Source organism: Acipenser ruthenus, chromosome 2 (genome assembly GCF_902713425.1).
Source record: "Acipenser ruthenus chromosome 2, fAciRut3.2 maternal haplotype, whole genome shotgun sequence".
Lineage (NCBI taxonomy): Eukaryota > Metazoa > Chordata > Actinopteri > Acipenseriformes > Acipenseridae > Acipenser > Acipenser ruthenus.
The window spans coordinates 38,691,582-38,712,561 of record NC_081190.1 but is presented as its reverse complement, the minus strand read 5'-3'; the positions used below and the strand labels follow the sequence as shown (position 1 = coordinate 38,712,561).

The 20,980-nt window shown below is 37.4% G+C and overlaps 1 protein-coding gene across 3 annotated transcripts; it reads left to right on the top strand.

The window, feature by feature from the left end:
- Positions 1 to 309: 309 nt before the first annotated feature.
- Positions 310 to 20,106, top strand: LOC117408391 (prolactin receptor-like). 3 transcript variants are annotated; one of them, XM_034013343.3, is made up of 10 exons: positions 310 to 552; positions 7,902 to 8,035; positions 8,439 to 8,554; positions 8,729 to 8,861; positions 9,373 to 9,548; positions 10,238 to 10,404; positions 13,691 to 13,832; positions 15,439 to 15,538; positions 16,492 to 16,561; positions 17,869 to 20,106. In XM_034013343.3, the coding sequence occupies exons 2-10, from the start codon at positions 7,962 to 7,964 to the stop codon at positions 18,802 to 18,804; spliced, it is 1,914 nt and encodes a 637-aa protein (XP_033869234.3). In that variant the 5' UTR covers positions 310 to 552; positions 7,902 to 7,961; the 3' UTR covers positions 18,805 to 20,106. The 3 variants fall into 3 exon arrangements, with proteins under 3 accessions (XP_033869234.3, XP_058851652.1, XP_058851651.1); XM_058995668.1 differs by lacking the exon at positions 310 to 552 and adding an exon at positions 5,416 to 5,639; XM_058995669.1 differs by lacking the exon at positions 7,902 to 8,035.
- Positions 20,107 to 20,980: the final 874 nt, after the last annotated feature.

Below are 20,980 nucleotides of genomic sequence, written 5' to 3'. Positions count from 1 at the left end.
GGAGTTCTGTTTGTTCCTGTTTTGTGTAAACCTTTTTTGATTAATAAAGAAACGAGCGCATTCACGTCTCGCACCATACTGGCTTTTGTTTTTGGTTATTTCTTCCGGGTTTAACGTCATCCACACAAGCCATCGTGTGCCACTTTATCAAATCCTTGGAAAAAAAAAAAAAATCCTGTAATTTTTCTGTAAAATTTGGAATAACTCAGAACACTAGTAACCTTAACTCTCAAACCAACCCACACACTGTATAGAAATATTCTGTTGAAGACTTACTGATACTGGGGTGGAGTCGGTGTAAGATGTGGGAGCGTCTGGGGGGATGGTTTGACTCCTCCCAGCTTAGGATCTGTTTGGTTAGCGTGAGTCAGGAATCAATCAGTCTTTAACTATGAGATACTGTGAACAGAGCTGCAAATCCATTTTCATCCCATTGGAATGATCAGACTATGTCTAGTTCAGTAATACCTTTGCTTTTAATATAAGAATTGGGGGTGGAAATTGATTAAAGACCTCTCAGGAATTACCTAAGCCCCACCATGTGCAAAAAAGGTGAGTAGGTGCGAAAGTGTGTTTGTTTGTGAAGCTGGTATCCTCAGTATCTATCTGGAGGATGTATGTTATAAAACCGCAACAACATGTTGTTATGCATTGCCTATCTGAGCATGTGTTTTTATTTCTATTGAAACATGTATGTAGCAGTATTACTTTCATTAAGTAAATAAGGACTGTCAATCGGGACCTCAAACACCTGTACACGATTGTTTCATTCCCTCAATTTAGAAGCAAATTGGGAGTATATAATCAGACACTGAAAAAATACCTCTGGTCGAAATGTTTGTCTTGTAGAACTCTGTTTCTAGGAATAGGCTTTGCAGTTCAAGTTTGTTTGTTTTTGATAGTTTTGTTTTAAATGAGAGGTACGTCTACTTTTTAGTCACCTGTAATCTTTGTGAGCCTAGAACAACTGCAGGAATAATGCACACAACTTTATGACAAACAAATATTCACTCCACGGTGTAAAAATAAGAAATGGATTAACAGAAACAGCCGCCGTGTGGAATGAAACCATGTTTGGGAGCCATGTATTGCATCTCAGTCCATTAACATCAAATAACTTAATTGCTGCTGAGTTTGCAGATAATGTACACACTTTTATATTAGCAGTGGTATATAAGTTGTAACTGTAGTATCTTTGTAATTGTTTAAAAATACATTTGTAACGTCTATTTTTAATGAGAGAAATATGAATTTCACGCTAACATCCAGAAATTATGTACAACAGCCTTCCCTTTTTGAAATAAATACAAAATTTACTATAAAAACTGTTCATGTAAAAGCAAATTAATGGCATATTGAATTATTTAATATATGTAGTGAAGTAGGTTGTTTATTTTTCATTTTGTATCTTGGAATTTTTTTTAAAAGGTAAAATTGAGTAATTTATACTTTTGAATAAAGTTTTGGAAATCACTTCCAAAGTCTTTTACTCCAAATGGTCAATTTTTCTCAAATTAAGTAAACACACCTTAAGGTTGCAAAACTGGTGCTAATGACGCTTCACAGTGAAGGGATTGTTTCGGTCTCCTTTTAATTACAAGACAGTATTTGGGAATCTCTTCAAAAACACGTATTAGCTTTCTGTTCATCAAAATTATTATAATAATCTGCACTGTAAATGTTTATCACGTTAACATTTACTTCCCATTTCATCATAATTTTGTGTGCCTATAGTGTGAAATATATCAATTTTTGGATTCAGTGGTACAGAGGATAATGTAGAATCTCGAAGCAATTCAACGAGACGCTACTGTTACTAAATTGCAGCAATGCCTGATCAGTGTGGAAACCCGTTCCATTGAAGTCACGCATGCGTTCAGTTTTCTCCACAATTTGGAATGCCCAATTATTATTTTTTAGCCCAGTTCACCGCTGCAACCACCCGGCGACTCGGGAAACGGAGGATGAAACACGCTTCCTCTGAAACGTGTTACTGCCAATCCGTCATTTTTCGCACAACAAAGCCACCAGCTCTATGGCGGAGGACAACACAAATCTCAGCCACAGGGGTCGCTTGGTGCGTGGTGAACCGCGCATGCCCTGCCGACCTAAACCCTCCCTAACCGGGCAGCGCTCAACCTGCGATAGCCAGGCTTTAGGGCGCATCCTGTACTCCACGCAGAGCGCCTTTACTAGATGTCCACTCGGGAGCCGCAGGTGGATGATAATTTTGAAACTACAGTCAGACTGTAACCATGCGCTGCTGAACAAAAATAAAATTAAGCATAGTGGTTTAGAGAATACATAATACAATTAAAAAAAGACAATTCATTATTTTCTTTTATGTTCATTTTTATTTTTGCATTTCTGACGCGTACTGTGTAAACCCTATGACCATTAGAAATACCCCCGGTTGAAAACCCCTGATGTACATATTTAAACTTGACACACCTGTCAAAACTGTTTTAAAAGAAGACGACAACAATCTACTCCATGAATTTCAAAACTGTAAGAACATGCTTTGAGCTAAATTCTCAAAGTATTTACTCCATTTTCATTAGCATATTTTTTTCAAAAAGGAGAAACACACCCAAGAAAGTTATAAAACCAGATATAAACAACTACGACTTTTAACTAATGAACTTGTAAGTAGTCTTAAGGTGTTTCTTATTTGTTTTATAATTGTGTCCCTTGGAGGTAAATTGTGCTAATGATGGTTGAAGTAAATAGCTTTTAGAATCTATCCCTTTCTTTTATACCGGAACTAATGAGTTAAAGATTTGTGAATTTCAGCCAACATCTGTCAGCAATGTTTCTTTCAGCAACATTTTTTTTAAAAAAAGCTTGTGCTTCAAAGCCATATTTACGAATCATTTAAGTTCTAAAAATGAAAACAAAACTGTAGGCACTTCTAACATGTTCTCAAACATTAGCAGTTTGAATTTATACTTTTACAAAAAAGTTCAAACTTAGCACTTGGTTAAATGCTTTGCATCCCTTTGTGTATAGTCTGGTATTTGTTACTTGCTGCATAAGTTTTACTTAAGCCTAACAGAAGGAGAAATAGGTTCGGCATATTGAGGAAGGGTTTTGCTGAAACATAGCCCATGTTGACAATCTGTCAAGAGAACTTAGTATAATAGTAGAAATATAGTTTACAATGAACAGCTTAAAAGTACTGTTTGTTAACTTGCTGCTAAATGGTAACATACCCAGATAGAATGATGATACACAAAAGCTAAAAGACAGCTGAAAAGTCCACATTAAATAAGTCAGAAATACACTTGTAATAGTTTTATTGTTTAGAAGGGTTAATGCAGGGACAGTCCTGTGTAGGTGATATGGATGCAGGGACAGTGCTGTGTAGGTGATATGGATGCAGGGACAGCGCTGTGTAGATGATATTGATGCAGGGACAGCGCTGTGTAGATGATACTGATGCAGGGATAATGGCGTGTAGATGATATTGATGCAGGGACAGTGCTGTGTAGATGATATTGATGCAGGGACAGTGCTGTGTAGATGATATTGATGCAGGGACAGCGCTGTGTAGATGATACTGATGCAGGGATAATGGCGTGTAGATGATATTGATGCAGGGACAGTGCTGTGTAGATGATATTGATGCAGGGACAGTGCTGTGTAGATGATATTGATGCAGGGACAGCGCTGTGTAGATGATACTGATGCAGGGATAATGGCGTGTAGATGATATTGATGCAGGGACAGTGCTGTGTAGATGATATTGATGCAGGGACAGCGCTGTGTAGATGATATGGATGCAGGGACAGCGCTGTGTAGGTGATATGAATGCAGGGACAGCGCTGTGTAGGTGATATGAATGCAGGGACAGCGCTGTGTAGATGATATGAATGCAGGGACAGCGCTGTGTAGATGATATGAATGCAGGGACAGCGCTGTGTAGATGATATTGATGCAGGGACAGTGCTGTGTAGGTGATATGGATGCAGGGACAGCGCTGTGTAGATGATATGGATGCAGGGACAGCGCTGTGTAGGTGATATGAATGCAGGGACAGCGCTGTGTAGATGATATGAATGCAGGGACAGCGCTGTGTAGATGATATGAATGCAGGGACAGCGCTGTGTAGATGATATTGATGCAGGGACAGTGCTGTGTAGATGATATTGATGCAGGGACAGCGCTGTGTAGATGATACTGATGCAGGGATAATGGCGTGTAGATGATATGAATGCAGGGACAGCGCTGTGTAGATGATATTGATGCAGGGACAGTGCTGTGTAGATGATATTGATGCAGGGACAGCGCTGTGTAGATGATACTGATGCAGGGATAATGGCGTGTAGATGATATTGATGCAGGGACAGTGCTGTGTAGATGATATTGATGCAGGGACAGCGCTGTGTAGATGATATTGATGCAGGGATAATGGCGTGTAGATGATATTGATGCAGGGACAGTGCTGTGTAGATGATATTGATGCAGGGACAGCGCTGTGTAGATGATATTGATGCAGGGATAATGGCGTGTAGATGATATTGATGCAGGGATACAGGCATGTAGATGGTGGAGATCTTGGTACAACTTTTGGGTTCCAGAAAGCTGTTGGTGAATCCATGTAAGGATTATTAGTGACTTTGTTTTCAAAGAGTCTTAGTATTAACCAGCTTTTTCAACTTGCTTCTTGAGGACACTGAGAAGATGAATGGTCGGTATTGCATCAACTGCAGTCTTTCAGTTCTTATTGGCATCCTCACGTTTACTGACATATCAAAGCAGCAAAGGTCAGCAATCTGCAGTACTTCATGATGACTGGATCTGATGAATGGTAAGAAAATGAGGTGTGGTCCTGTGGACGGGTACGTTCTGTAAATGCCAACTCGTCTGTGCACCCTGAATAGCAACACGAAAGGTGGGGTACATTTCCCAGTAACAAATGTGGGTGTTTTGGTGTTAAATCGTGAGGACGTTTGGCGGGAAATCTGGACTGTTCTGATGACATGTAGGGACTGTTGGCATGAAAGTAGGATAAGTCCACAAACTGTCATGGAATGTTATACTTTCCTGTGTTACAGATAACAGCCTAGCTTGCTGTCTGTGGTGCACATAACAAACTATGTATGGTCAGGTGGGTTTGTATGCCTGTAAAGTGTGAGTCTGGAAAACGAAAGGATTAGACTCTTGTCTTATGAAAATGAGAGGGGATAAAAAGTGTATTAAAGCCTTGTCTTGTTTGTTTTAGAATCTTGTTTTGATTATTGAACAGATGATGAGGCCTATCTGCTGTTTTTAGTTTTGTATTTAAACAATAAAATACTATGCTTTTTTGCACTGATTTCCTTCTAAAATGTATGTATTAAAGTAACCACATTCTGGCTAACAATATTATGTCCTTATCACCTTTACTACACTTACTATTTTTGTGTTCATTAGGAGGAAATACATGTACTACTGTAGATGTGGAATGTTGCAAGAAACTTGCCAAGGTTTACCCCACCTAGTTTCATAAGAAAACCTGCAACTTGTTGGAACTGGAATATACTAATCTGATACGTAGAAAAGATACAGAGAAATTACAGAAAAAACTGTAACAGTTCTGAATCCAGAGGTTTCAATGCAGTGGGACATTTCTACAAACTGAATAAACACACATCAGGGTGAGCATTTAATTTTCCACTTGAAAGAAAACAAGTCACAAACTTTCACACAAATTTACATAAATACCTGGGGGATTGAGATCCAGGAAGCAATCAGCATGCCGATGAATACAACCCTTAAATGGTGAAAACATGTTTTCTTGTTTGCTAACAATATAAACACCTTAGTAATTGAGACTTTACAGTTCCTGGGGAACACCGTGGATTTCAGCTATACCTATCCCTGATTATCATGGGGTTACCCTGAAGAATACAAGAATACAGGGCGATTCCCTGATCTGTCAAATTCTTAATTCTTGCCTGACTGAATGCAACTTCACATTATAGAATAAGCACTGAGTTGACCTTCCCATACCTATTAGCAGTATGATAACTTAATGGATTTTTGTTGTGGTTAAATGTTTGTTTTACTGTTAGAAAATGTTTGGTTGGAATTGGCAGTCTAAAAATAAACATAATCTACTTAGATATTAAAATGGTTTGCCCTACGGGTTCTGCTCTCACTCATCAAAATTACTTTAAGCCTCAGTGATGACAGAAAATGAATCCTCACTACATGAAGTATAAAGTACACTACGTATATATTTAATGGACACTCCACAGTGTAAAAGTTACACTTTTGAAAAAGTTTTTAAAAAAATAACACTTTCATAGTGTAAAATATTTAACACTATGGGAGTTAAATTTACGTCTCTTTCCGCGTATAACTAGCAGCCCTTTATTGTAAAATTAAGTAAAAAAATATAGCGTTACACATCCCCAGGTGTTGATACAACGGTTTACTGTAAATAAAGTACCTGTAATTTTTGTCATTAACATCCTGACAAATTTTTACACTTATGTCTGTTTCAAAGCTCATTTCAAAATGTCCGCTTTAGTGCGGTAACACAGCAGTAACGATCCGTGATGTGGTATGGAACAGAAAAGCCAGAGCCCTTGCATTTTCTTTTGTTTGTTTGTTTGTTTTAGTTTTTTTTTTTAAATCGCTCTTCCTGCAGTGATTAGGGGACATATCACAAACCCCAGTGCACTAGAGCGGACATTTTGAAAAGAGCTTTGAAACAAACGTTAAAGTTATAAGGGTAAAAAGTTGTCAGGATGTTAACCATGAAAACAAAAATGGGAGTTGTAGCAACACGTGGGGACGTGTAACGCTATATTTTTCAGAACCCTTCTACTTCCTCTTTAAAGACTTTGCATACATTTGTCAATACTTATCGGCACTTAATGCAAAGCAAAACATAAAGCATTGTAAACATGTATAACGTGCAGTGAAATGCAGGTATCAATTAACCCTCCAGTAAACTGACTGCATTAACAAAACACAGTACCTAAAGACATTTAACAATTTTTTGACACTTAGGATAGTAGATGTTTCAGCAGGCAACGTTTAAGGAGTTTATTCTTTATTTTTATTTTACCGTGGGCTTAAAGAGAGTTATTCCCATACTTTCTAAAGATCGTTGTGTCTGTCTGACATACTTCTTGTTCCCTATTGTAAGGATCCTATTCAAAGGTTTAAACATAATCTTCTGAAAACAATAAATGTTCCAGATAACTGGTCTGGTAACTTTAGACAGGCTGTTGTGTTTTCAAGGTGCCTTTGTTTATTTGTTTGTGTTGAAAAATCTGGGTTGTATCGGGTGATGCTGGTTTATACAGGTTTATACAGGTTGGGTAAATGTAAGTGGTTTTTAACTTTTTAATTACTAATGATATTTACTATACAGTTCTTATTGTTGTTACTGTTTTTTTAACTTGGAAGTGGTGTTCAGTACAGTATGGTATTACCACTTTGACTTGCTCGTTTCAAAAACAGGAACTAGTAAACTACCCATTGAAAAGGACAAGGTGTCCCAATGTCCTTAGCATATATGATTAACTTGTGCTAGTGGAAGAAGATGCTCTTCAGTTCACTATTTATGCTATTTTTAAAACTGTTAAGCGTAATTAGAATCTTAAGACAATTGCAGACGTTGGTCAATACCTACTTAACTCAGGTTTATATCCGTGATAGCAGCTGCCCTGCTTTTGACCTCTGCTGCTGTATTTCCGAAAGATCATTATCATGCTAGCACTGCTGTTTTTTAATGTTGGGCTAGTTCAGTGGATACGCCATTAAGAACTGTCATGTTACAGGCATAGCCATAAATTGACATTTTCACTGAAGGTAATTTATAGGGAATATTAAGTTATTTAATTGCATTTACATACCTGTAATAAAATTGTCTCTGAATTTTTTCTGCTGATTTTACCTTTTAGGCAAACACACCTGGAAGCCAAATCCGCAACACATGGGCGGTATGAAGACAGATACTCCAAATGTCATTTTTATTCATAGGTTGCCAGTGGTTTACAAAAGACTCACTTGTTTCCTTTAGCGAGGCTTTTAGTAGGTATGTCGTCTCCCTTAGCTGTATTACTAAACTAATGAATGTATTTTTTTTAAAGTACCTTGAGATATCTTGGCATTATCAATTTGACTATGGTAAATGTGCATAATACGTTTTGTCCCATGCTATTGTGCATTTTGCTTTAAGACTTTGCTATGTTTTTACCATGGTATACTAAGGTAAACATTTGTAATGGATAATGCTTGTGTCACGCGGCAAGCTTGTGGGACTGGATTGTGTTTATGCATAAATAAGAGGCTATTTGCCCAACATCCTTGTTTCCACCACAAACACTGCAGTCTTCTGAGGCCGTGCTGCATTTACTGTCTGGAGAGCCTTCACCGGACAACAAGAATCAGAATTTTAATGAATTATAATGTCTTTTTTTTCCCGAATTGTTTTTCAGTAAGCCATCAGTTTTAGAAAAGTCCTTGAAAAGAGCAGAAAGGATGAAGGAGGCTTGTGGAGCGAAATGTGTTCTGTTTCTGCTATTTGTTCAAACTTGGCTTGTCGAAAATACTGGTAAGTAAAATGTATTTCTTAAATATCATCTACATTTGAGTCTATTGAAATTTAAGTTATTTTAAGAAGCTGCTAAAAGTCCAGGTCAGGTATAGAGTAATTTCTGTTATTGTATGAACTACTAGACTTGACAAGAATAAGATAACGCTGAAGAATGATTTGTTATTTATTCAGGTCACACGTCTCCTGGAAAGCCAGTGTTGCTCCGTTGCAGATCACCAGAAAAAGAAACTTTTGCTTGTTGGTGGCAGCCAGGTTCTGATGGAGGGCTTTCTACTAACTACTCTTTGTATTACACCATGGAGGGGTGAGATGATACAGTACATCTCTCTCTTGGCTTGCAGTGGAACCTTTGGTTTCTATTCGTTAAATGCATAAAATAGTTACAGAAATTAAGGGAGGAGGGAGGGGTTACCTGTCCATGATCTAATGTATAATATCTAGGGCTTTAAAATCATTTTTTCACAAGTCCCGTGTTGATTTGCTGTTGGTCTTACTGTTTTACATACTTTATTGCCACTTTAATTTGGCTAAACCCCATTTTCTCAGCCACCTGATAATAGAACACCTCTTGACACCTTAAAAATTTCTTATGTGCAGCATACAACCTGAGATGCATATCATTCTCATCAAGAGATGTATTACCTGTAACACGGAAGTAAACTTTTAGTAACTGGAAAGTCTGGAAAACAGAATGCTAAACAGCAAAGCATGAGATAGTGTAAATATGGTAATGGGCAGAATTATTATTATTCTTTTTTTTTTTTTTTTCAAACTGTTTGTTATTGAATGTACATTTTTTTTATTTTATTGTGCAGATCCCGGGAAGATGCAGTCCATGAGTGCCCGGATTACAAGACTGCAGGGCTAAACTCCTGTTATTTCAACAAGACCTACACATCTCTTTGGATAACATACACTATCAGTGTTGTTGCACAGAATGCATTGGGGAGCAAGTCTTCAGATCCTATGTTTGTGGACGTAGCATACATAGGTAAGTAAACAATAGACTGTGGTTTTGCTGGATACATTTATTTAAGTATGCATTCTTACATAGAATTAGGCTATTTCTCTTTAAAAAGCCATCTTTTGACTATTGGCTCCAGTGATATGTGTCTCACTGTTGCTCTTTAAAAACCTTAGACTTATCCAGAACATTATAACAGAGAAAATAAAAAGACATATAATCTGCTTCGATATGTATACACATTATAATAATGTGCACTTTTCCATGATGCTACCAACTTTTTTAGTTTGTCTCTTTTTTGTTCTGTAGATTTTAGTCTCTTAATAGCTAAGCCTCTGTGATACATTGGCTGACAAAACTACTATGCTTCAGTACTTTTATCCTTATAAGTTCAAATCCTGGGCAGTGGGCCTAAACTATTATATCGTGGGGAAAACGTTTGCAACAGTGAGAGTGGCTCAACTCGAGTTTCTCTAGGCATCTCTGGATAACACTATGATCCCATTTGTAGTTTTAAACAGATTTCCCTGAGGTTTACAGTATGACAGTATTTTAACACTCAAGAAAGGTGAAGTATAATAGTACTGTGTTGACAGTCATGGCTATAGCCAGGCACAATGGCTGCCTCCCCACAAAGCTTCTTGTGAAGTGAATGAATATACTTGTCATTCAGTCCCTTAATGGCTGACCAGACCAGTCCTTCCATGTTTTTACAGTTCAGCCGCACAAACCTGAGAACATCTCAGCAGAACTGAGGACCCAGGACCAGAAACCCTATCTGATGGTGAATTGGGATCCCCCCCACAAGGCCGATACCAAGTCTGGCTGGATCACCCTTCAGTATGAGATCCGTCTGAAGCCAGAGAAAGGAGCCGAATGGGAGGTATGCCGTGTCATGGGTTGCCTGAAGCAGGGAGGGACCATATGGCTGCCCCTAATTCAAGAAGATACAGATTTATCTTGCTATCACTCCTGTTTTAAGAGTCATTAACAAGGGATGAGCAATTCAAACATAGCTGGATTAAAGCATTGATGGTTATTTTGCTATTTTGAATTCATTTTCACAAGGCCAAGTTTGTGCTCCTATGCTTTTGTTTGTTTTAGTTACTGGTTTGAGCGATATGCATATATATTATCTGTGTGTCAGGGACGAAGAAGCTGTATTGTGAAAATCAATTATTGTAAGGTGACATTGGTTTTATGTTGGGAAATATTTTTAAGAAAAATAAAAAACTGAAATATCTTGCTTGCATAAGTATTCAATCCCTGTGCTGCGGAAGCTCCCAGTTTACACCGATGAAAGAAATTGCCCTAACGAGGACACAATTACCTTACCATTGGCCTCCACCTGTGAACCATTAAAGTTGCTGTCACATTTTCTGGATAAAAACCCCACTGTTGAAGGATCATTGGTCAGGCTGTGAATCTGAAGGAAAATGAAGAGCATTCTACAGAAGTTAGAGATAAAGTAATACAAATGCATAGATTAGGGAGAGTGTACAAAATAATATCCAAGTGTTTGGATATCCCAGTGAGCACAGTTGGATCAATAATCAGGAAGTGGAAGCTGCATCACACCACCCAGGCATTGCCAAGAAAAGGCCGTCCCTCAAAACTCAGCGCTCAAACAAGGAGACTTGTGAGAGAAGCCACAGAGAGGCCAACACTCACTTTGAAGGAGCTACAGAGTTCAGTGGCTGGGAGTGGAGTAATGGTGCACCAGTCAACCATATCAAGAGCTCTGCATAACACTGGCCTGTATGGGAGGGTGGCAAGAAAGAAGCCGTTACTCAAAAAGTACCATCTAAAAGCACGAGAGTGCCAGAAAGCATGAGAGTGACCCAGCTGCAATGTGGGAAAAGGTTTTGTGGTCAGATGAGACCAAGATAGAGCTTTTTGGCCAAAACTCAAAGCGCTATGTGTGGCACAAACCTAACGCTGCCCATGCCTCAAGACACACCATCCCTACAGTGAAGTATGGTGGTGGCAGCATCATGCTGTGGGGATGCTTCTCATCAGCAGGGACTGGGCATCTTGTGAAAATTGAAGGAAGAATGGATGGAGCAAAATACAGGGAAATACTGGAAGAGAACCTGCTTCAGTCCGCTAAAAAACTGAAGCTTGGGAGTAAATTCACCTTTCAGCAGGACAATGATCCCAAGCACAAGGCCAAAGCAACATTGGAGTGGCTCAAGAACAAAGGGGTGAATGTCTTACAGTGGCCCAGTCAAAGTCCTGATCTCAATCCCATTGAGAATCTGTGGCACTATTTGAAAATTGCGGTCCACAAGCGTTGTCCAACCAACCTGAACAACCTGGAGCAAATCTGCCAAGAAGAATGGGCCAAAATCACTCCGACACTGTGTGCAAAGCTGGTACATACATACCCCAAAAGACTTAAAGCTGTTATTGCAGCGAAAGGTGCCTCTACCAAATATTAATGTGTGGGGGTTGAATACTTATGCAAGCAAGATATTTCAGTTTTTTATTTTTCTTAAAAATATTTCCCAACATAAAACCAATGTCACCTTACAATAATTGATTTCGAGTTTCAGTGTTTTAAAGTAAAATATCAAACAGAATGAAATTTCAATGTACCGTTTGTAATTCAGTAATATGAGAGAATTGGTCAGGGGTCTGAATACTTTTGCAAGGCACTGTACATATCTCCTCACCACTGTGTCAAAAACAGGAGGTCAAGGGGGCTCCCGAGTGGCGCATCCAGTAAAAGCACTCGCTAGAGTGCAGGATGCGCTCTATAGCCTGGACGTCGCCGGTTCGAGTCCAGACTATTCCACAGCCGACCGTGGATGGGAGCTCCCAGGGGGCGGCGCTCAATTGGCCGAGCGTCACCCGGGGGGAGGGAGGGTTAGGTCGGCCAGGGTGTCCTTGGCTCACCGCGCAGCAGCGACCCCTGTAGGCTGGCCGGGCGCCTGCGGGCTTTCCTGTAAGCTGCCCAGAGCTGCGTTGTCCTCCGACGCTGTAGCTCTGAGGCGGCTGCATGGTGAGTTCGCAGTGTGTAAAGAAGCGGGAGGTCAAAAGCAAGATTATTTAGTTTAATGTCACCTGCATATGTTAAACAACAGTGTCAGACTGCTCACTCTTATGTCATGATGTTAAGGCTGTAGGGAATAGTATTTAATCAACATTTAGGTATAAATGTATTATTTTTGCATTGATTTTTTTCATTTATTGTTTAAAGTATACTGATACATTGTAAACCACTGTTATCAAATACATTATGTGAAAATGAATGCAAAATTTGAATGAAATTTGAAGGTACAATACAAGAATGACTACAAATAATAAATATATACTTGGTTTGTAAAATACATTTTAAAAGGTAAACAACTATTAACAGTACACAATGGACTAGTTTACCTTAACTCCAAATTGCCAGAAGCGCATTTCTTGTCTGAAAGGTAAAATTCTAAAACAAATCAGAAACAAAAACAACTACTTACAAGCCCTTGTCTATGTTATTTATTTCTGGTGCTTATGATCGATTTGAGAATCTTGCCCTGTATGTTTAAATGTTTAATCTAATAAACATAGGGTTACAGCCTCATAATGCTACACCAGTTACTGTAATGTTGCATTAAGGGACACCTAGGGATCAATTTCCTAAACTCATAAAAGGAAACACTATCCACTGTTTACATCAATAAAATACACACAGAGCCCTATTGTCAAGGATCTACACTTATAGTCTTGTGAAAATAATGAAGCCTGCCCTGGTTTCAGACTGCTGTTCAGCAGAAATGTTAATCCCAGGAGGGAGTATTAATCAGCCCAGCACTTCATTAGCATTTCATAACAGAACCCTCCAGAAACCATTATGACATTTCAAATGCACTTCCTAATCCGATTTCATCTTGAGGTGGGAGGTTTTGCTGTCAAAATCCTTAAAATATCCTGTGTGTAAAATAATCAGAGTTAGCTACTTATTTTGTCATATTTGTGATGTTACAAGTACATTGATTCCTAGCTGATTTGTTGTGTATGAACAATCAATAAGCTTGTATTTTAAAACATGTATATACCACACCTTCTGGAAAGATTGTTTGAATGTCGCCATAGAACTGCCAAATAATATGGCACAGTAATAGATCTGTCTGTGACCGGTAGTAAGCAGCATGCCACTAACCCTCACATTGTTTTGTCTTCAGTCCCACTATGCTGGCCAGCAAAAGCAGTTCAATGTGTTTAGTTTACATCCCGGGGAAGTGTACCTGGTGCAGGTTCGCTGCAAACCGGATCACGGATTCTGGAGTGAATGGAGCTCCACTACTTACATAGAAATACCTGACTGTGAGTCCACAACATATTTATTTTAATTACAAACAACATCAAATACTGTAGTCTAGCATTTTGATGAGCTTATGAAATAGATTAGTTTCTGCCATTCACAGGCGCCTCGTGCATTACATGTGCCAAGTGCGTCAAATGCCGAATCTCATTTTCAAGCACCAAGCCCCACCTAAAGAGGCTTTTGCGTGGAGTTAATGCTTGGTCCTTAGTTCATGCTAGTCACTGTGTTATTTAGCAGGCATTATTAGGTTACCTAACATTATCACTGGTACCCTTATCACTTTGAATGTATTTTTGTTCTCAAATATAACAATTCAGATTTAGCAAGTTTAACATGCTGCTTTCTGGTACCTTAAGCCAGCCTCACTCAGGGTGCCAGTGCTGCTGCTAATGTTAAAGCTGATGTAAAAACCTCTGTACTTGGATAGAGTATGACTATTTGGACCTACTGTGCCACTAGGTAATGTGGCATTCATCAATTCTATACACGTCAGGCTGTCCTTATCTAATCTCCAGTAACAACTATGGGAGGCAGACTACAAGTTTAATCAACATTTCCACCAGAACCCCCTGTCATACAACTGAATTGTGCTGAAATATTACATTATTTTACAAGTTTCAAAGTTCTATAAAACGTGGGGGCTGATACACTAAATAAAATGAAACATTTGTGTTGGTTCAATTAAATGTGTATCAAGTAACATTGGAGTTCTGAAGCAGGCATTTTACTGTGCATAATTTGTCTTAAATTCATAATGAATCTTATTACTGCACCTCTAATTCAGTTTCATCAACAGGTTTGTTATTTATGATTCATTCATGGAGACAGCGTTTGGGTGTAATTAAAATACCTCCCTTATATAATGTTTAATTTACCCATCTATTTATCATTGGTTCACATGCAACTGCCTGGTAATTAAACCCAGTGGCTACCTCTTATTATTATGTGTTTATTTATTATTTTTGAATAAATAAATGTAAAATAATGTAATATTTCAGCACAATTCACTTGTATGACAGGGGGTTCTGGTGAAAATGTTTATTAAACATGTATTCTGCCTCCCATAGTTGTTACTTGTGATTAGATAAGGACAGCCTGACATGTATAGAATTGATGAATGCCAAATTACCTAGTGGCACAGTAGGTCCAAATAGTCATACTCTATCCAAGTACAGAGGTTTTTACATCAGCTTTAGCATTAGCAGCAGCACTGGCACCCTGAGTGAGGCTGGCTTAAGGTACCAGGAAGCAAATCCCCAGGGATGGAAGTGTTGTATGCAAGTCTGTGAGCATGTATGTAAAGTTGGTCTACTGATGATTATATCTTGGATTTGTATTATTGCAGGGTACTTTATTTTTTTAATAAAACAAAGCACTATACCTGTAATATCAGTACACTTTCAGCTTGAGTAATATCCAGATTCAAATTGTCAAAATAGATGAGCAGCCCCTCTAGTATAACTCTTTATGAACATAACCCCCCTTTAATTCAAAGCTATATTATTATCATGCTAAAATAATTTGAACTAGAAGGTTGTTTATTTTCTAAAAATCATGCTGTGGATAAAACTTCAGATATTAAAATAAATTATCTTTTTTTTCCAGATTTCAGACCAAGAGACACTTCGGTATGGATTTTGATTGCTGTCCTGTCTCTGTGTATTTTTCTGATCCTAGCTTGGACCGTTGCTATAAAGTGTAACAGGTAATATGATATTCATGAGTTTCATATACCCATTTCATGGCATGTAGAACACAGAACAGCATTTCATTTCAAGAAAAGTGACCCCCTGCCATTATGATAGTGATCATTCTGAATGGTTCAGCGTTCTGTTGCTCTAATATTGATATTTGTATAAGTTTCTATATTTAGCTACCCAACATCATACTTCTTGTTTTGCTAAATATAATTTCTTTGCTTCCTGGTTTTGAGAAATGATGTAATATGTGACCTTGACCACCTACTTCTATACAATACCATAAAGAGGGTAGAGTGGAGGTGGTGGAGCAGGTTGGCGCAGCTGGATTCTTCACTAGCCTTTTGGGTCTTTAACCTCTGGGTTCTGGGTTTGAATCTGGTTTGCGAGGGACAGTCCCAGCTCGCCCCTCAATGAACATTAAACCACCTCACAAAACCACCAAACAATATGGTACAATTGCCACCTTTTGCTTAAATGTTACCCAGAAGTGAATGGCAAGGGGCTGTTCAGGTCAGGTTTTAGGTGTACTGGCAGAGCCACATCATGTTTAAGCCTGTGAGGCAAGAGTGAAACAGCTGGTGAACTTAAAACACATCTTTCTGCTTTATGCATGACAGCACTGTAGTTTAAATCCTCTGCAGGGCGAAGGCTTCAAGGACATCTGAGTAGCATTATAATAGTGTTATACATAGACGGTTATGTTTTCCTAATATTTTATGAAGAACTCTTTACGCAGATAATCCACAGCGGAATTCCACAATGTCTACATGTAAAAACATACTCTTGTAGTGTGTAGGCAATATATGGGGTGGATAAATAACTATTAAGTCCAACACAAGCATTTTTTGTTTGACTTGATAGTTAATTACAAATTACTCTTGGTGAGATGTCATATATGCAGTCCAGTCCCTATACTATTTTTGCTGATGCAATGTCTAATATTTCTGTTTCATTTTAGTATAAAGAGTTATCTATTACCACCAGTCCCTGGGCCAAAGATTATAGGGTTCGATACCCAGCTGCTGAAAGTAAGTTTATGAATTGTCCTTCAATTAAACTTTTTAAATTTTGAATAGATGTGAAAAAAATGATGTGCCACCATGAAACAAAATAACAATGCATACATTTAACACAACCCTTTATAGTGTCAGTAATACTAAGATAGTGACTTCTTATGACGTAAACATTAATTCATGAGACAATGCAAACATTCGTTTTGATGACACTTTTAAAGGTTAGTGTTTACTTTACATTATGTACCAGTGTGTTTAACTGTATACTAAAATATGATTTCTTGGTGAGATTTTACTACATTTTTCCATAGCTTAGTCTGTGCAATGTATAAAATCAGAAACCAGGCATTTTCTACTGATCAGTCACAAGTAAACTTCCTCCTGCTTTGGAACCTTTATGTCCCTCATAAAAAACCTCCCATGGTATATTTGCACATTAATCATGCAGTTTCCCATGCTATTTATACATTGTGACTGAGATTGAACTCATTGTAAACCTCAAGAAGTTGAGTTGACATTAAAAATTGAAGAAACTCATTGTATCAAAAAATTAAGTTAGGTGAACTTGTCCAAAGTAATATTTGAGGTCATACAACTTGGATAATTAGAGATCCAGTAAGATGGACACGTTACTTGAAATAGAACCTTTAAAGTTCATGTTTGAACATTCAAACTCACATTGAATAAGTACAAATACAAAAACACTAAACAAAGAATGTTTACCAAACTTGGATGTATTGAGAAAATGTTGCTAATATAGTACTTTATCTTTAACTAAAAAAAATAATTAAATAAGTTGAATTAACTCAGTTTGACCCTATTGGGGTTCATGGTACACAGAGTATTTACATCATTCTTTACCAGAGTTACTATGTTTTAACCATGCTACAGTATGTCACAGTAAATATATTTTACTTTTAATGTTTGTTTGCCTCTAAAACAAACTTTAAAAAAAAAAAAAAAAATCTACATTTAAATAAGAGTTATATTCAGCTGGTTTCATAGACTAGGATTAGCACTAATCTTGAATTAATTTATTCAAAGTAACATTAGGTAGTCTAACATTATTGCTAATCATTTGTATGGTTTGTAAAGTTTATCTTGGTATAATCAGGAGATATTAACATTTTGTTTTACCTGATTAAAAATGTACTTACCAATTAAGAAAATACACATTTTCAGATAACAAATGCTGAAATGTTAAAACTGGTCAATGAAATACTTTCTCAAACAAATGTACCATTTTGTGATTTTTGTAGTATAATTTTTAACTGTAAAGTATGAGTTTTGCTAATTCGTGTTTCTTTTGAATTTATTTTTAGAGTGGAAAATCCGAAGACCTGTTAAATGCTCTAGGCTGCCAAGGTTTCCCTCCAACGTCAGACTGTGAAGACCTGCTGGTTGAGTTTCTAGAAGTAGATGACAGTGATGAGCAGAAACTGGTGATGAATGAAGGAAAGGATGATCTGGAAGGAAGAGTGAAATCCAGTGGCAATGAGGTAGATAATGACTCGGGACGAGGGAGCTGCAACAGTCACACTCTCCTCCTTGAGGTGTCTAATTCCAGCACGAAAACTTTTGCACAGGTTGGAGGCAACTCCAACAACAAGGGAAGTGTCAAGCTTTCTAGGAAAAGTAGTACCAATGGAAAACTGCTCAGTTTTGAGACGACAGGCGAAAAAACAAACACTTGGCCAACAACCAACTCATCTTTTCTCCTGGCTCGGCAATCTTCCTGCCACAACATATCTAAAATCCACAGAGAGGCAAGCTCTTTAGGGAACAAAGCTGACATGCATGGAAACACAAGCACTGCTCAAAGCAAATCTAAGGAATACAGGGAGTTACCCTCTACAGTTTCAGGAGACCAAAAGACATGGTTTGCCGACGAGAAGCACGCCCCTTTACTGCCCTTCAAATCAGTGGAGTACGTTGAGGTTCAAAAACTTAACCAGCAGAGCATGCTGATACTAAAGCCAAAAACTGAAGGACACAAGAGTGTACCCCCAGAATTCATAGGGCAGGAATACACAAAAGTGAGTGGAGTCGTCAGTGACAGGGTACTGCTGTTGCTAAGGGATACAGGAGCCCAGGGTTCAAGCGACACCCAGGAAGGGAAAAACCAAGCAGTACCCCCCAGTCTTCAATGTCAGGTTGGGAAAATGGTGGGCACTTTCCCTGCTTCTCCAGCACTAGAGGGCATGCAATTGGCAGCATCTGGCTATGTAGACACAGCTGCTGTCCTGCAGTCATTTTAAATAACTTTTCACTTTAAGGTTACTCCACCAGTACCCAGTACCTTTCTTCTGAAGAAATGTTCTGAAAAACTCAAGAAAAGAACTTGTCTGAAAGAAAGGGAAATACTGTAGCACTTTTAAAAAGAGATTGGAAAAAGTTAAGTAGAGAAGCAATGCTGTAAAGCCAAATGTTTTGACACATGTTCCGAATCTTATTTTGTAATTTAAAACTGTTAATTTAATGTATATAAAATTATTTACATTTACTCCACACAACTGTTCTGAATATTTTTCTGAAATTGTTTCTATAGAAAGAACACTTGTGCAGGGAAGATGGGATTTATTTTCCGTATGGTGTCTGTCCAGTTTGTTTTATATACACTATTTCACCCTCACATCAATGACGCAAAGAGCCCTTTGCTGAGCTTGCAAGTTTCAAGGATGTGCAAAAACAGAAGACAAGAATTAGAAACCAAATAACATGAATGCCACATGGGTTTAATAATTATTGAATTTTATATACCCTTTCCATTCTGCCTTTTTAAGAATGATAATATTGGGACCATGAAACATACAAACTGCTGTTTTGCCATGCTTTTCCCATGGTTATACTATGCATTTACCATAGTTTAATAAGATGCTTTTCCATACCTCGCTGGTCTTTTACATTGAGTCTTATCATGTTTTCATTATGCTTTTACTGTGGTAAACTTTTAAAGGGAACCAACCACTCGTACAAACAATGTCAGGTTTTGAAATGGTAAACTGTACATAATTTTATTTTGCTGGGATCAAAGTAATATGTCTTTAGTTCTTTTTATGAAGAGGCTAGTCAACACCATCTTGGAACCATTTAATACCTTGGCAGGTATAATGTCTTCATGTGGTTGTAGAAGTGTATATATATGAGAACAAGTGTATCGCTTTACAAAAATGTATCTATAATATATAAAAAGATATCTGTAGAGAGAGAGAGAAATATAATGTTGGGTTTTGTTGGTGATGTGGTATGGTTTTCATGCACAATGTAGCTTTATTTGTATAATATGTGTTCTAGTGTTTGTGATGGGACATTCATCTAGCATTGATGTTTGGTAATTCATGGATCACAGCTTTTTGAGTGTTTAATGTACAGTAGATGTAATTAATTTCACAATACTACAGCTCATATTTTGTATCCAATGATATTGGAGGAACAGACCCAAAATCAATAAAATATTGCAAAAATCAAAAATAAATAAATAAGGAAATGTAAAACTAATCAAATCAGCACAAAATCTACCTTGTATTGTAATTTATAAAAATGAGCATTGTGTTCAGTTATTGTGCCATGGAAAATGAACCATTATTCAACTTTCTTATAGTTCATATACTATAAAATTACACTGCATGTCCTTTACAGTAAAATTGGGAAAGATTACCCGTAACAACAAAGCTAATCACAATAAAACAATTACATAAAACTTTGCCATTCTTTTAAAAACATTTTCTGTTCAATAGATTTGTTCCTATTTTTATGTAGTACTTCTCAGAAATCAGCCAGTCACGGAAATGTTTGACACAATTACAGTACAGTACATCTTATCCAGTGTACGGATGTCATTCCCTGCATGGAATTCGACACCTAATTCCAATGTTAAAAAAAATATATAATAATAATACATATACTGTACCTGGTACATTTTGTAAAATGGATCATCCTATACATGAAGTGTGTGTGTGTGTGTGTGTGTCATATATATATATATATATATATATGGATGCATGAATGAATGAGGATTCTGTCAGGATATTTATTTTTGGCTTTCTAAAAATGATTAGAAAAAATATTTCATGTAAAATGAAAATGTATAAATGACATGTCACTTGGCATTGTTTATTGTAAGATTTTGTTTCAGAGTAAAGTGTATCTGAAAGAATACATTATACAGTTTTAATAGATATCAGGATTTTAAAAAATCCCAATTAAGATATATATTGCAACTATTTATTGTCGGCATTGTTGGTCACATGCAGTAACTCAAGCTACACATGGTTTAGAAAATCTCAAATGAGTGCATTGGTTAAATACACATTTGTTGGTGAATGGAGGAAGTTGGCAATAAATGTCAGAAATGAGAAGGGTGCAATTCACCTATTCTAATAAAACAGTCAAGGGAAATATGAAAAGGTGCCATTTAATCTCTTAAAATATTGT

Excerpts from the sequence above, each read along its gene's own strand:
- LOC117408391 (XM_034013343.3), top strand. The coding sequence starts at position 7,962 with ATGTCATTTTTATTCATAGGTTGCCAGTGGTTTACAAAAGACTCACTT. Across the intron at positions 8,036-8,438 it reads TTTAGCGAGGCTTTTAGTAG|TAAGCCATCAGTTTTAGAAA; the intron begins GTATGTCGTCTC and ends ATTGTTTTTCAG. Across the intron at positions 16,562-17,868 it reads TCGATACCCAGCTGCTGAAA|AGTGGAAAATCCGAAGACCT; the intron begins GTAAGTTTATGA and ends ATTTATTTTTAG.